Source organism: Anastrepha obliqua, chromosome 3, assembly GCF_027943255.1.
Source record: "Anastrepha obliqua isolate idAnaObli1 chromosome 3, idAnaObli1_1.0, whole genome shotgun sequence".
Taxonomy (NCBI): Eukaryota; Metazoa; Arthropoda; class Insecta; order Diptera; family Tephritidae; genus Anastrepha; species Anastrepha obliqua.
In genome coordinates, this window is record NC_072894.1 from 29,453,125 (window position 1) to 29,469,698 (window position 16,574).

The 16,574-nt window shown below is 38.7% G+C and overlaps 1 protein-coding gene across 7 annotated transcripts in view; it reads left to right on the forward strand.

Moving 5' to 3' along the window:
* Positions 1-16,574, forward strand: part of LOC129240122 (axotactin) — a 245,986-nt gene that overhangs the window by 150,601 nt on the left and 78,811 nt on the right. For all 7 annotated transcript variants that reach the window (XM_054875651.1, XM_054875649.1, XM_054875652.1 and 4 more), the window contains 3 exons: positions 12,407-12,654; positions 12,781-13,251; positions 15,360-15,560. In XM_054875651.1, the coding sequence (XP_054731626.1) occupies positions 12,407-12,654; positions 12,781-13,251; positions 15,360-15,560 (920 nt within the window). The remainder of the gene's footprint in view (positions 1-12,406; positions 12,655-12,780; positions 13,252-15,359; positions 15,561-16,574) is intronic.

Here is a 16,574-nt window from a genome sequence, read left to right on the forward strand (position 1 = left end):
TCAAATTCGGAGTTCTGCCGTTAAAAGCAAAAATCAACTACAGAGTTTATATAATATATTTTTATCTGGAAAAGCGTCATAAGCGAATCTTGAAGCAATTCTGCGAGATGGCGTTAGTGTCTTTTGCCAGAATTTTGTCGAATTGGCGCGTCAATTATCTAGAAAACTGACCCACCTCAGTATTTTGTATTTTAGAATTATGTCACTTTTCTCGAAAACCATCGATAGACATATCGTTGTTGTTATGTAGTATGCAGAATTATTTAATGAGCTCCGCTTGGTGTTCTTACGCAAAATTAAACTGTTTTCAATTGCAACTATAAAAAATACTGATACTAAATAATAAATGGAGTTAAAAAAAAAAATTATAAATAATGCAGAAAAACATGCAAACCTACAAATTGCAAGAAAAAAAGTTGAAGTTGACCCTCCCGAAAAATTTAACCTGGACACTGTTGTCTATTTTGGCTCTTTTATTTATCTGAAACACAAAAACCAAAAAAATTATTAATCAGTATGACTGTAGCTATGTCCCGTACTAGAATAAAAATAGAATTGACAAATTGGCGCGGTTTTGAATTTCACACTCTAAAAATCGGGTTTTTCTTTTCAGTTATTTAATTTTCAATTCTTCAATCAAAAAAATGCGAAATAATTGAAATAATAATATGATTCTAGTACGGCGATTGCCATTGATGTTGTAAACAACATATTAAAATTTCAGACGATTCGATTGAATCGTTTTTTTTTTTACAACATCAGACCGAAAAAAGTCGTTTCGAGATACGATATGTAAATGAGTTTAAAGTTTCAGGTACAGGAGCACGCGGATAGCTCTCTACTTAGTTAATGGGCTGTAGAAGCTATAATATTGGGAATTTCTGCATGAAAATTTTACAGTATATTCTTAAGATACCTTACTTTCGAAGTATCGAAAAAACAAGACATCGATTTTTTGAAATTTCCAGACCACCCATAGGGGCCCAAGTATTTGTTAGTTGTTAATAACTTTGCTTGTAAATTTTGGCTCCAAAATAAAAGTTTAATAAAAAAATAACAAAAAATAAATTATTTTGAGAAGATAGTAACAATAAGGAATAAATTATTTTATTAATTTATTTATTTGGTAGAAATTCAATTATAATTAGTAGTACTAGTAGTTTATTTATTTAAAATATTTATAATAATAAATAAAATAATATAGGTAGGTAAGATGGCAAGAGTACCCCAGGTACACTTCAAGTAGCATTTACGTGCCGTTTTGATACTATAATGTGGACCACTACCTGTGAAAAGATTTAGGGAAGAGAAAAACCGTCTACAGCCATCCAGTGCTGTTGATGTAGTGGAGGAGAGAAAAGGGATCTAGGCTGGAGAACTTCTTCAAGTCATCCCCAAAGAGCACGCTAAGGAATCTCAAGCGCCTAGCCGCCAGAGCCGAACATTTGCAGAGAAAGTGTTCAACAGTCTCTTTCTCTGCAGGATCCCCACAGCTTCTGAAATAGGGGCTGTACAGAATTCCAAGCTTCTCCGCATGAGTACCGATCACCCAGTGACCGGTGAACATCGCAATGAGTTTGAAATTGAATGGCGGGGGACTCCCATCACCTTAAGCGTTCTGTTTCTATCGTATTGAGGCCGTAGTGTTTTTGAAATAGCACATGCTTTTTTAGAAAGAAATTGTGTAGTTTCCCTTTAACGACGGCCAAGGGGGTGCCGTTGTCTGAGAAAGGGACAGCTGGAACCAGTTCTGCCGACCCCTTCCTGGCAAGCTCATCGGCAATTTCATTTCCCTCTATATTCCTGTGCCCAGGAACCCAGATAAGGAAACTGTTCGAGATGTTTGAGTTCCTCCTTACAGGAGTTCACCAGAAGAGAGGTGCAATACGGCGACGACAGGGCCTTGATCGCAGGAGACCGAAATGCTGGCTGATTTAGAGTAAACCCCCGCCCCCACTCCAGACTCCATTTTGGGTCCGTCAGTGAAAACAGAGGTATCTATATCTGTACCGGCTCTCTCCTCTTTCCAAGTTTGCCTGCTGGCATCTGGTTCAAGATGCTACTATGTCCTACAGGAAGTTGTCTCCTGGGGCCAAGCTCCTTCAACCTGATAGCACTCTGACCAGCAATGGATTTAAGCTGCAGATCCACAGGAAGAAAGTGTAGAATAACGTTGAGCGCAGCAGGGGGACATGTTTTACAAGTATCAGAGATGCCCCCACATGCAGCTCTCTGCACTCTCTCTAGTTTAGTGGTGTTGTAGCACTTCTGAAGAGCTACCCACCAAACTAGGCAACCGTATGTAAAAATTGGCAGAACCACTAAGTTGTACATCCAAAGTACGACACGTGGCTTGAGACCCCATTTTTTGCCGAATATAGATTTACAGGCGTAGACGGCTATATTGGCCTTCTTAACTCGATTTTCTATGTGCAGCTTCCAGTGGAGCTTGAGATCAAGTATTACACCAAGATACTTGACTTCCGCTGAAAAAGTAAGACACTGGTTGTTAAGTCTTGGAAGCTTAAAAGGTGGAGGCTTGTATTTTCTGGTGAACAGCATCAACTCCATTTCGTCAGAGTTGACTCTGAGACCGAAACAGGCAGCCCATCTACTGAGTGTAGCCAGCGCACCTTAATAGAGTAAATTTGATATAATATAATAATATTGAATAACGCATAATAGTTGTGTCCCCCAAGAGGGTTATGACTTTCGCTAAATCTAAAACTTTTTGAACACAATTAAGTGCACGGATACTTCGTAAATCAGGCAAGCGCCAATAAAGTGATATATGATTTCGGCATCGCCAAGATTGCAAACCGGGCAGGTCACAGATTTATGTTAGCTTTCAAAAAGTCACTTTTAACTAAGACTATTGGCCAACGAAATATAGTAATTTAACATAATTAAGTCATTATTATTATTATTATTATTATTATTATCGGGCTATAACGCACTGCGGTCTCTAATGTGATGTACAGTGCTTGACCTCGAGCCTAAACATTTTTTTTTATCTCAGAGATTTCACTCAACGTACGCTTACGTACCAAACGAATCAGCTTTAATATTAACAAATAAATGCATTAAAGAAAATACTCGGTTTTTAAAATATTGAAATACAATTTTTTTTAATCTTTCTTTAAATTACTCAGTTACTTCAGTTTCATTTTTCTAATAGTAAAATATGTATAAAGAATTATAGGGACCAGTTTTTTCGAGCGCATTTCTGCTCTGACCGTTCTTCTCATAAAAAGGGCGCAAGTTTTCAAGGGCGGCACAAAACTCTTACAACCTAAATTTATTGAACCAAATTACTTGCTTAAAATAAAACGCAAGCACAGCTTAAAATCTGCTACTTCCAGTCTCTATTGATTCTTTGAAATCCACGTTTGAGAAGAATACGACGGGTTGCGTACTTTTTAGTTTCTTTTCTCATGTAAAGGCCAAAAATGGTGATATTTTGAAATGATTGTATGGGGAACCCCTCAGGAGTTCCAGGGGGTGTGCCACTGGCATGGGTGGATTGGCCGTCCAAAGTTAGTGGGAGTCGGTCATACATTTGGACTCGTTTGGAGCACTCTAAATTGGTCAAAGTGGGATTTTTCGTTCGACCCAAATTGGGGGACATCAGAATTCGTTTTAGAGGTATGGTTCCTTCGGCAAAGTTTCTTATTTTGATCCCTAGAATACGATTTTCACAGAGCATGGAGCGATTTTTAAGTCGACCCGCCCTATTAATCATCCTTTAATTAGAATGTCGAAAATTGATCATCTTTTACTTGGAAGAAGTGTTGCAATTGACTTCCTTTTAGCTGAATTAAGGAGCTGTGGGTAAGGCAGAGGAAAACCAATCATTTTCTCTATCGACATTTGCCAGCATTACGCAATTTAGTCGTACACACAAGCATTTGCCTTAAATAATTCGGATTTTGTTAACTAACTTTCATTGTCAGCAGCAGCATTGCATCGCTCCATAATGTAAACATCTAATGTTGGCATCCGATTCGAAAACTTAATCGATGTATTTGCGCAAGTTTTACAACATTCCAATTTGGGGCAATTATCTCATCCGCCATGCGAACAAATCAGCAGAAACGACAAAAGCGTTGATAAGAGTAACGGTAATTTGAACGGTTTACTGGTGCCATTTGTCGCACTTAAGCTACAAGTGTTGGCATCCCAGTCACCCTTTTAATCCGAAACGAAAGCTAAAGGTTTTCATTTCAACGCTATTGTAATTTCAGTTCAAATGCTTTTCAGTACAATGAAGTATTTGGTGTTGCATCAATTTAAATGTATCAACAAGCACACTAAATGCTCGCGAAAATGTACGCTTCAGAGTCACGCCACAACGACACATTCAAGTCGACAGTAAAGCTAAATGAAAGGCGCACGTTGCGCCACGTGTTGCAGTCAACAAAATAGTTTTCTGATTTTTTGGCAATGACATGTACTTAAAAACAAAATATAATCGTAAATATGTATGCAAGTATGTACATAAGTATGCATGCGTGAATGCCTCTACAATTTGCATGCGGAAGTTGAGCGAAAATATATGGGCGCATTGGTGGTTGAGTGTAATGACAGCACTGCAAAACCAGCTGCATTGAGGCCATCACCATTACCGCGTCCGCATTGCAGCGTACTAAAATGTTTGCTGTTGATGTCGCCTGCTCTGACGACAACGTCATTGTCGTTAGCGCCGTGCCAATAGCTGTCACAACATGAAAGTGCTTAATTGCTTGTGATGGCATTAAATAAATTTTTAATTGCTTCGCACTTTTCATTCACGCTTCCGACACTCCCATGGGTAACGTTACCATGAATTCCCTTTATACATATCATACTCACACATACATACATACATACTCCATGCGGCTGAGTCTGTGCATGACTAAGTTGCCGCACTTTTACCTCGTTGCTTGACGAGTCCATCGTTGGTCACCATTGTGTACCTTACTTAACAGGATTCCTTTTATTTTTTCACTTGATTGCTGTTCTGTGTCACTTGCCATAACGTATGCGGATGTGTGTATGTATGTACAGTAGCGAACACTGAGATATGGATTGAAATTTTGAAATTTGAAAAAGTCGAGCCAAGGAGCACCAGGAGATTTGGTGACTCCTAAAACACTCAGGCTAAAGAGCCCATTGTATTTAAAGCTCTGGAGTCAAGGAGGGAAGGAGAAAAGGATCAGAGAAAGAGATAGGAAAGAATAGAGACAGAGATAGAGATAGTTAGTCCTGTGAGAATTTTCCAGATTCTGTGGCAAATCTGTAAATATCCTCCAGTTTTAGAGAACGAATATTACTCATTCTCACGACATCGGAACCCAAAACTCGTAGCCTTGCTCTAGCAAAGGCAGGACACTCACAGAGAAAGTGCTCAGTGCTATCCGCCTCCTCCAAGCACGACAGGCACATTGGGTCCTCAACGATTCCAATGGTGGTCATATGCTGACCCCATGGGTTGTGCCCTGTATTGACACCGGCCATCAAGCGAACGTCTGTCTTTCCAAGTTTTAGTAGAAAGTTTGCCAGTTTTCTGTTCGGACTTATCACAAAACACTTTGCAGTTCTGCAGCGTTCTAGACCGGATCATCGCTCTTTATGTAGATTGCCTACATAATCGCTGATCCAATTCTTGATTCCTGCGGAACTGATTCCGATTATTGGCTCTGGCCCCTGTGGGGGCACCGCTGATCCACGGTTGGCCAATTCGTCGGCAATTTCGTTTCCTTGAACACCGTAATGCCCCGGAACCCATGTAAGTACAAGCCTGTTTTGTCTTGCGACAGAATTAAGCTTCTTCTTACATTCTTGAACAATCTTTGAGGTTTGCTTCGCGTTCTCCAGGGCCTTCAATGCAGCCTGACTGTCACGGAAGACTCCAATCTGTGTCCCACTCCATCTCCTTTCGATTATCCATTCGGCTACTTTCAAGATGGCAAAAACTTCTGTTTGGAAGACAGTTGGCATTTCCCCCATAGCATAGTGATACTTATTACTATCGTTTAAGTACCATCCGGCTCCAGACCCTATTTCATTCTTGGACCCATCGGTAAAGAAATTATCCGTCAAACCTCCCTGCATGCATTCTGGATTGCTCCGTTGCTCACGCAATGGAAATCTGACATCAAATTTCCTTCCAAATGAAACTGTGGGTATCAGGTCATCGTTAGGTGCCAAAAACAGTGGATACTGCTCCGATAGCAACTTAAAGATTTCTCTGAGATATGGATAGTTTTTATTATATTTTTGCACACCTGAAATCCACGACGAAATTAATATGAAAAATTCTATATATGACTTAGTTGTTTTACAATAATATAAAATTAAAAAAATATCGAAATATTAGAATTTGATGGGCATTAGAATTCAATTTTAGTGTTTTTAAAGTAATGCTTTGGCTGCATGGATTTTAACATTAATTTGAGAAAAAACTGTAACCTTACTAAATCTAAATCTAGCACTAATTTCGCGAAGGCAGTAGTTTTCGTGACGCAAAGTTAAAATGTATTTTTATTAGGCGGGTGAAATGGTTGAAGTACCACTTTGAAACTCCCCAAGTAGCACTAAAGCGCCGTTTTGATGCCAACAGCGAGTATCTACAGGAGATATCTACAGGAAAATATCTACATCCAGCTGGAGCTGTTGATATAATGGAGAAGATTGATGGGATTTAGGTTAGCGCACTATCCCAGACTGTCGAATAAATGAGCACGTAGTGATCTAAAGTGCTCAACGGTGTTCTTCTCCGTCTTTGCCAGCTCAGTCCCCACAACTTCCGCTATGGAGGTTAAATGTTAATCCTATGGGTATTAAATGGTTAACCCAGCATTTCTGCGCGAGTGGTGATGACCAATAATGATCGTTAAGCACAGTTATAAGTTTCGAAATTGAATGGCGTGAAGTGCCCAGGACTATCTTCTTCCTGCGTCTGTTGTACTGGGGGCACAAAGTTTTCCAAATAGCACATGAAGAAATGGAGCTCCATCTTTTCTACGCTTTCCTGCGAAATAAGTTGTGCAACTCCCCTTTAACAACAATCAAGGGATTTAGTTTTATCACATTCGCTAATTTTTTTACGGTTCAGCGTTTTTCCACTTTTTTCACGGCTTACCAATCGCGCACTCTCATACAGAATAACAACAAAAAGGCATGTGAAATAAGTGGCACAAAAACAATGTAAGTCTACTAGATTCCGTCAAAGTTCAACTGTAAGTGACCGCTATACAAGTGTTTGGATTTCAGTGTCAGCTGCTGTATGTACTTACACATGGACATATATCCGTTCAATTTGCAAAGGTTACGTATACGCCACGTCGCCGGTTGAAATCTGTATGTTGTAACTAGTCAACAAGATCTATATTATATTTGAATAAATTTTTCGTTACCATTTTTGCTTAAGAATTTAATAAAAATAAACTCAGTAGAAATTGCAATCAACTATGCAAATATTGCTCGCTCGAACGAAAAATTCTTGCCCAACATTCACACTAAATCTCTATTTCTATTCAATTATTCTTATCTGCACTTTTATTTTAAACAATTTATCGCTGTTTACGTTTGTATTTCTTTACATAACTGTCCAACTAGATAATTTCAACCACACAAGTCTATTTTTACCTAATATGCAAACATACACACATGCATATTTGCTTAGTGCAGCCAGGCTGTTGCTAATGACTTAATAGGATTCTGCGAACTACGGTCACTCAAAAACTGTTATTTTTTCACAAGCCAACGTAGTGGCAGGGTAAAGTATCTTTTCTCACAATCGTATATATAAATGCATTATACATACGCACATATACTGTTGCATATGTTTGCGCACTAAGCTGAAATCCCAAGTTAAAACGTTGACAGCAATTTGATGGCAGCTTAAATTTATTTACTTCAACTGGCACTGCCATTTGCACTTAGTTGTTGTTTTTTCGTTTGCTTTTGCTTTTCTTCAGAAAAGTGTTTTTCGACTCCACTACTGAATTTGTATGCTGACTTGTGTCACTATTCATTCTGAAGCAAAAAATCTAAACTTGGCTAATGGAACTTTCATTTCCTTTTTTATTACTTTCACAGTTTTTTCTCAATAACTTCTTCGTAGGAATGATTTTTTAAACGAAGTTAATACTTATTTTTCGAACTAAACGCTTTTATTGCATATTGCAGGTATAGGGTTTTTTAATAAAAACATAACAGATTTTTACAGAACCTAACCGTAATGGGTTGTTGCGTGTCTACCGTTCGGAATTCAGAGAGAACGTAGTTTCGAATTTCGGTGAAAGACCAAAAAGGAAAAAAAAGTTTTTTCTAATAGCGGTCGCCCCGCGGCAGGCAATGGCAAACCTCCGAGTGTATTTCTGCCATGAAAAAACTCCTCATAAAAAACATCTGCCGTTCGGAGTCGGCTTGAAACTGTAGGTCCCTCCATTTGTGGAACAACATCCAGACGCACGCCACAAATAGGAGGAGGAGCTCGTGCCAATTATGTATATATATTTATATTATTCACAATTCTCCATATTGTGTACCGATAAATTCGCAATTCCTATAAACAACGTGCAGAGCTTGGCTGGGATGCTCCTGCTATGCGGCAGTGATTATGTTTCCTTAGCATCGATGGAAGAACGGCTTCGATGACTTTCTCTATCATCATTTTACTTTTGCCGTGGAATTAACACTCCATTTCTTCAAGTGGTATTACAAAAATCCTATACAATAGACGCAGGATGCAGATAGTCCTGAGAACTTTACGCCATTCAATTTCCAAACTCGTAGCTTTGCTTACCGGTTAAAAGCTTTGCTTATCAGCACGTATGCGGAAAATCAAGGTTTACCATTAAACTCAGAAGCTGTGAGGACCTTACAGAAGCGAAGACTACTGAGCATTTGCTCTGTAAATATCAGAGCTTGGCAGCTAGACGATTAAGGTCTCTGGGTGTTTCTTTCTTCGACAGCCTAGGGCAAAGCGTCAGCCTAAAACACATCAATCTTTTCTATTACATCAACATCTCTGGCTGACTGTAGATATCTGCCTGTTGGACGTCTCATAATGGTATCAAAACGGCGTTATTTGGAGAGTGCCAACGCCCGGTACTTCAACCATTTCACCTACCAAAAGCTTCGACGTCGCGAAATGGCAGCCTGTGGCCGTGCATTAGTTCAGTTCTGTTTGGTCTACAGTAAATTATAATAATAATATAATCTTGAATGACGTTTAGACAATGCCAGATCCTCTACAAGTCGAAGGCTGCCTTTATATTAAACGAAGAATTCTCATGCCTCTATTTAACAATCCATTTCTTAATAGTTAGCCTGTAATTAAGTACACTGGATAAGCAATTGCTTGATATGCACGACGACTTTGTGGCAACTGTTACTGTATACCGCTGCACTTCCTTTTCTATAGTTCCAATACGTGCTTAATTTGACACATTGAATATTCAAGATACCATGCAGGCATCGTCAACGTTATGCCAGTTGGGAGGTTCTAGGTATAATCCCTCGAAAAAAGAAAATAAAATTAAAGCTCTTATTTTCAATTCATTTAGCCATATCTATCCGTCAGTTAATTAATAATTGGAACAAAAATTAATAAAATCGAATTAAATTTGGTATGCTTATTATCTAAACTATCAATGTCCAAGAAAGTAGGTGAAATTGATCAATAATACCTCCCATATAATTAAAGCAAACGCCTACTTTTGGATAAATGCATATATTTGCTAACTATTTTATAAAATTCGCCCTTATCAAAACCACGCCCACTCTACATACAGTTCGAGTATAGTACAGTCTTCACTTAAATTATTAGAGATCGCATCTGATCTTTGCTTTATAACCATTTTTTTCCATAAAAGTGATTGCTCTAATCAACTAAGCCGGACTGTACTAAAACTGAATTCCCATCCATCCCTCTGATCGTACCAGGTGCGTGCGTATATCTCTCATTATCTATGAGTTTCTTTGATTCAAAAAACAGCCAGAGCGAGTATATGAAGTTTAATTTAAAGGTGGCTCAGAAATTTATATCTGGTGTTTTTTAAGAGCTTGAAAACTTAAAGTGATAAACAGAATATAAATTCAAGTTGTTGGAATAATTTTTATTTTCTATTATTGTATAATGTGGTAGTTAGTTTCATGGCATTTAGTTTTTAAATATGATATCCAGCATATGTTCGGCGCAGCTACGAGTTTCATAGTCCATTCGATCAGTCCAATTAATGGCTACTTTTTCCAATAAATCGGACCACATGGCCACAATGTTTACTTCAATATTGCAATAAACCGATTCTTAAACGCGGAGTATGGCAACTTACATCTTGTTGGAACCAAATGTCGTCAATGTTGTCATCCTTATGGCACTAGGTCACATGCCACTCGAGGTCAGCATGCAAATAGGCGACACGTCCTTAGTGACCCAAAAAGTAGTGAAATACTTAGGTACTCAACTTGACTGCAGGCTTATTTGGGTCCCGATACGGTTTTCGGTTACAAAACCAGCAAAGCTCACGGGAATACTAAGTAGATTAATGGCAAACATCGATGGGGCAACCCAGAACAAAAGAAGGTTAATTATGGCCACAAACTCAATTCTACTGTGCGCCAGCGAATTATGAACAAGTGTGCTACACTGCAAATCCATGTGCAAAGCACTGAAGGCTGTGCAACGAATAGCGGCTCTCGGAGTTGCCGCACTGTCTCTGGCGATACAGACTTTGTGATCAGCAGGGAGATATCTGTCGGCCTCATGGTCCGGGAACGAATGGATGCGTCGTGGAACGGAGATGCCAAACCATGCTACGGTGGCAAAGCCGATGGTACACTGAACCGAGTGGCAAATGAACGGCGAAACTTATTCCGCCAATAGTCAAATGGGCACAAAGAACCTTCAGGGAAGTGAACTACTTCTTAACTCAGTTCCTCTTGGGCCACCGATACTTTCGGAGATACTTATACCGCATTGACGAGGTAAGCGAGTCCAAGTGCATATATTGCGAAGCGCCGAGTGATGTCACTGAACACACGGATTTTAGTGGTGACAGGTGCCTCGCGGAAAGATATGCTCTGAAGAAGCAGATTGGCGACATCGCGCCTGGCAACCTAATCATCAAAATGCTCAAACGCGAGGACAGCTGGAACGCGGTAAAGAATACATCAAGAACGTACCACGGAAAGAAAGACTTCGACACAGTGCAACAAAGCGAAGCCGCACAGATAGAAATATTAGAAGACGAGCCTATAGCATGAAAGTTAGCTACAAATATGGTCGGCCCAGACGCCGATGAATATAATTGGTCCTTTATAGATGCCGTTCTGGGCCCTTCCGAAGTAATACACAAAGTAGTTCCGGGAAGGGTGTCTCCCCAGAAGGAGAGGAGAGATTGTTTTCGTGGCGACGGTCGCTGTAAGTGCGAAGGCATTTACAGCCCTACCTCACCCACCAAAAAAAAAATTTCGTCATTGTTTAGCTGATTAATTTCTGGAAACAAAAAATCAGTTAGCATGACTCGATAACACTCGCCATTCAACGTAAAGGCAGCTCCTTTCTCATTTTATCGTCTATGAACTTCGCGAATAGATTTATTTTTATTCCAAAGTATATTGCAATACTTGGAAGCTTTGTTCAGACGTTACACGATTCATGATGACTTGCCACGCTTTAATGAAGAAAAATGTTAAGATACATAGTTTGCCATTCTCTGCTGTCAAACCATAGTTACCGATAAATCTCAAGCAGCGAGAAAAGCACCCGATAGTTATTGAATTTTAAATCACCACATAAACTAAAAAAATAAAGAAAAAAAAACGACTAAAATCGGTAAATTTGTTTTTTTTTTTGTATATTATAAAACTTTCTTTATCTCTACTTTTCTACTTTGGCAGTTTTAAGCTCAGAAGACAGAAATCAATACTCTCGATATGAATAGCGAAAGGGCTCACTGTTAAACAAATAGTACTAGTATGTAACTAGACCACACCACATGCATGCTTAAGAGTTCAAGCTCTGAGAGCTTCGCGTTTATACTGCGGTTTTAGTTCCGCATTTATGGGATCACAGAGCTTTGGTATAAACAAAATTGGAATGAATTTTTTACAAAACTCACGCTGTTTCCCAGAATTTCATTTTATCGAATCAGGAGTCTCCTTTCCTTACAAAAATTTTCCCAAACACCTCTTGATCAGTTCATTCATTTCAGGAATACGATGAATATCGTATCCCTCTACAATGACTTCCTTCATACATTAGTGCTGTATTTGTTGTATTTGTTTAGTATTTATATACATAAGCACACTTACGTGTTTCAAATAATTACTTATTTTACTTTTATTAAATTCTACTTTTGAACGCTCACCTTTGCTTCTTCGTTTCATACAACCAACATCCTTTGCGCCACGTCAGTGACCTGCTGAAGAAGCTCTCTGTTAAGGCTGGCCTAATTGGTTGCTTCCGCGGCCTAGTCGTCAATGGTGAAATACTCGACATTTACAGCTATATGTCCGTACATCTCTCGGAGATAATTAAGGACTGCAAGCCATCGTGTGTGCCGTCACCGTGCAAAAATGGTGCACAATGCAAGGAGCTGTGGAGCACCTTTCAATGTGTATGCAGTAATCCCTGGGCGCATATTGGCGAATTCTGTGAGACAAGTAAGTGCGTTAGCTAACCTGCATCGTCTTAAATGCATACTCCTATAAAACATAGATTTTACGTATGTGTATGAATATCTAAAAAAATATATTTTATTTTTCCACACTCATTTCTTCTTCTTGCAGATATTAACGAGAAAGCACTCACCTTTATCACACGTGAGTCGTTCTTGATGCGCAATTATATTAGTACACCCGCTGCCACGCCACCTTTCTTACCAGCCGCCTACTCCATATATGGCATCAACGAGGAGCGCGATATTATTAAAGGCATACTAACAGAGGACATTCTTATCAATTTGCGCACCTACGATGCGAATGCATTGGTCTTCTATGCCAACGATCATTACAACAATTTCGTACATTTATATATAAGCGCTGGGCGCGAAATCGTGTTCCTCTATAATTATGGCGATGAAATTGTTAATCTGACTATCGTTGATGAAACGGTGAGCAGTCTGAATAGCATACAAGTGGCTATTGAGCGGGAAGAGCAACGGACAACGATGCACGTAAACGAGCAGAGTGTAAGTGTGGAGAGGGGCATGATGCTGCTGGATGAATACAGCAACAAGCCGTGGATAAATCCAGAGAAAGGTAAGAAGCTAGGGGTAGGAAAAGAAGCTGGTTACTCAAACATAATTCCCTCTAATTATTGATACAAGTTTAATATTATATGATAAACTAGCTTTAACCCGCGGCCTCGCTCGCGTAGGAGTAGTTTTGAGGGATTTAGGATATGTATATAAAAGAATTACAAACAATAATTTCATAGAAAATAATTTTTTATTAATAACCATAATATTACAATACCCGGCATCCGTTGCTATGCCTCGTTGAATAAAATCAAAACAACCAATCAGAAAAATATCAAGCAAAATTATTTTTATTAATTTTCTATCTCAAACCGTTTTTGAACTTTGCATTTGGGTCATGCTTGGAACAGCTTATGCGGATTATGAAGTCTAGAGTGTGCTTCAAATAGTGGGAAATAGGAAAAAATAAGATTTTTTAGATTAAATTTAAGCAAATATTCGATTATTAGTGACCAATGATAGTGGTGGCGCTGCCTGGGGGCTGTGGGAAGGGAGTTCCATCATAAAAACATGCCTATAACCTTCATTGGGTGAAAATATGAATGTATAAAACTTTTTACGTTATTTGGTGTTGTCGTTTCGTAGTGATGCGCGGACAACGTACAGACATTCACCTTTATAGTATAGATAAGTCATTGAATAAAATGAAACGACCGCAGAAACGTAGATATTAGTGCTTGTCACAAGTAAAAGAGTCCAAGAGCTTGCAAGGTATTAGATTAGGGAATAAGTTCGTAGCGTTTTTGACGAAGACTTTTATTTAAACCAAAAATAATAATTATATCAATAAGTTAATCAATTATATGATATATTCGCCGTTGCTGTTTACAACCTTTCCCCACCTCTCAACCAATTTGTTGATACCGTTCCGCCAAAAATCGCCTGGTCTGGTGTCAAAGAAGTTGTTGAGCCAGTTTTTAAGGACCTCTTTGTAATGGAAGGTAACACCTTTGACAGAGAGCGAAAAAGAACGGAGAACACGGCGGATACTGAAAGACCTCACATTCGAGCTTTCGAAGTGCGACAAGTCGTCAAGTGCAACATGGGGCCTGACGTTGTCGTAAGGGAGTGTGGTTTGACCATGTCGATCAGGTCTTTTCAGTCAAATAGCCTCATTTACGTGGTGTAACTCAGCAATTAAGAGCTCTTTGTTGAGTTTCACTTGGTTTTAATGCTGACTCCTTAAACTTAGGAAAATCAATAAGTTCTCCTTCTTTTTCCTGAACAAAGCCAGACTGCAAATCAAAACTTGATTGCATTGACTCGAAAGCTTCAAACTTGGAAACTTCTTTTTTTTATAAACTAACTCAGGTCTATTCTATTATATTTGTAAAGTAACTCAGGAAACTTCTTTTATAAACTAATAAAATTCGTTCTAAAGTTAAGTTCTTCTGCATTTTCCGCTCACAGAAATTTTCACAAGTAAAATCTAAATACTTTCAGCTGTCAAACACTAATCGTCTTAGCTAAATTGTATGTGTGTGAACACCAAAGTCAATGACGCAATTTAAAGCTCAATTGCCTCAGCCAATTGGTACATTTGAACCAAGCCTTATAATGGAAAGATGCTTCCTGAATAGCTCAAACATTCACTGGACATCTGTCGGTCACCAGGCGCTTTTACTCCCGTTCTTGGAACATTTTACAATCCGCTAACTGTTAAAGCATACTTTTTTTAACTATTAGTACCGCAAGCTTTTTCAACTATCTCCTCCATCTGTGCATTTCTTGTCTCTTCAGCGTGGGAGAGCTGGAGTAAGATTCCGAGCACCGTTCCTCTTCACTGGCTTTTGGGTTTGAAGCTCAAAGTACAATTTACATTCTAAAATTGTACGTCCATTTAATTGGTTTAGAGATATTTTGACAGATTCGAAAAATATTGGTATCATAGCAGAGGCATTGCTCATTTCAACATCTTGCAGAACCGGCCTTTAATCAAGTAGACTTCTTTCCTGGGAATCCGAAATTGGCAAATTTTCATCCCACTCTACACGAGCAATCAGCTGCTATCAAATCCCCTTAATTCTCAAGTGCAGAGTTTTAATAGGAAACAGTCGTCATTTTTTCGACTGTCAAGTTATACAATTTTTTTACATTTTTATTTTGCAGAGGTTCTCTCACCGCACAGACCACCCGCACCGCCCACTGAGTACTTCCAGTTCAACATTGGTGGCTATGATCCGGCGAATTTGCTGCGACCCAATACGGACTCTACTGCGCTGCAGGGATATATTGGTTGCGTGCGTGGACTGAAAATTGGCACAAATCTAATCGACTTGGCTGACATCAACGAACGGAATATTTCGCCCAGTAAGTATACACAAATACAGTTGCCATATAACGGAATATACTTATACATATGTATGCAATTGCAAAACTAACACAAATTGCACTTGGCTCCTTAGTGAGGAAATTCAATTTTAAAAAGTCACATACGATGCTGAGCGGAAGAGATTTGCACATGCGTGTGAGCTTGAATGCAGCAGCGTTGGTTTGTGAATACGTGCAAAGAGCATATTGGTACGACGTACTCACTTATGCGACGAACCTACATGCATGAGGAAATCATTATGTATGTATGTATAGCCGAAAGTATCGAAAATAAAGGACTTTAATACTTGTATTAGCGTGGGTCGATATGTGTAAAAGGTTAACAATATAGGAGTTATAAATTGATAACTGAAATAAAGAATCTAATCTAATTGGCTGAGAAATTGTAGTTCAAAAATTATATTAGTACATACTTGGTGATTCGTAGGTCGAGAATTTCCATAAATATGCAGCTCTCTTAGAGCAGCGTCGATGCGCCTATTGATGCTAGATTCCTCATATACAGGGTAGCTAATGAGTGGTATTGCATTAAGAAATTAGCATAAATTTTGTGTAATTCATATAATTTTTTGTTTCATTTAACTTAAAAGATAATAAAATTTTCTTTACTTTTTTTTTAATTTGTTGGGTTAGTGATACTTACAATTTAAACGGCCACGTTGTATGACGTATATGCAGCATCGTATCGTAAAATTGTACAGCACTAGCAATAGAGTTGAGATTGGGTAGTTTTAATCTCGAGAATGGAATCGGAAAACAAAATGTGGACTTCCTTCAAATAATCTTATAGGGAAATTTTTAATATAACAAACTTAGTTAGGTGAGAATATGGAGTAGGAAGGTTTTTTCTTTTTTTGCGTAGTCCTGGAAAGAAAAGCTATTTTAACAATATTAAATCACAATCCTCTGTTCTTCTTCTTCATTAGCGTGATAACCACTTAAGCGTTTTTGTCTGAGATTAACAAAGTACACCAGTTGTTTATTTCACGCGCT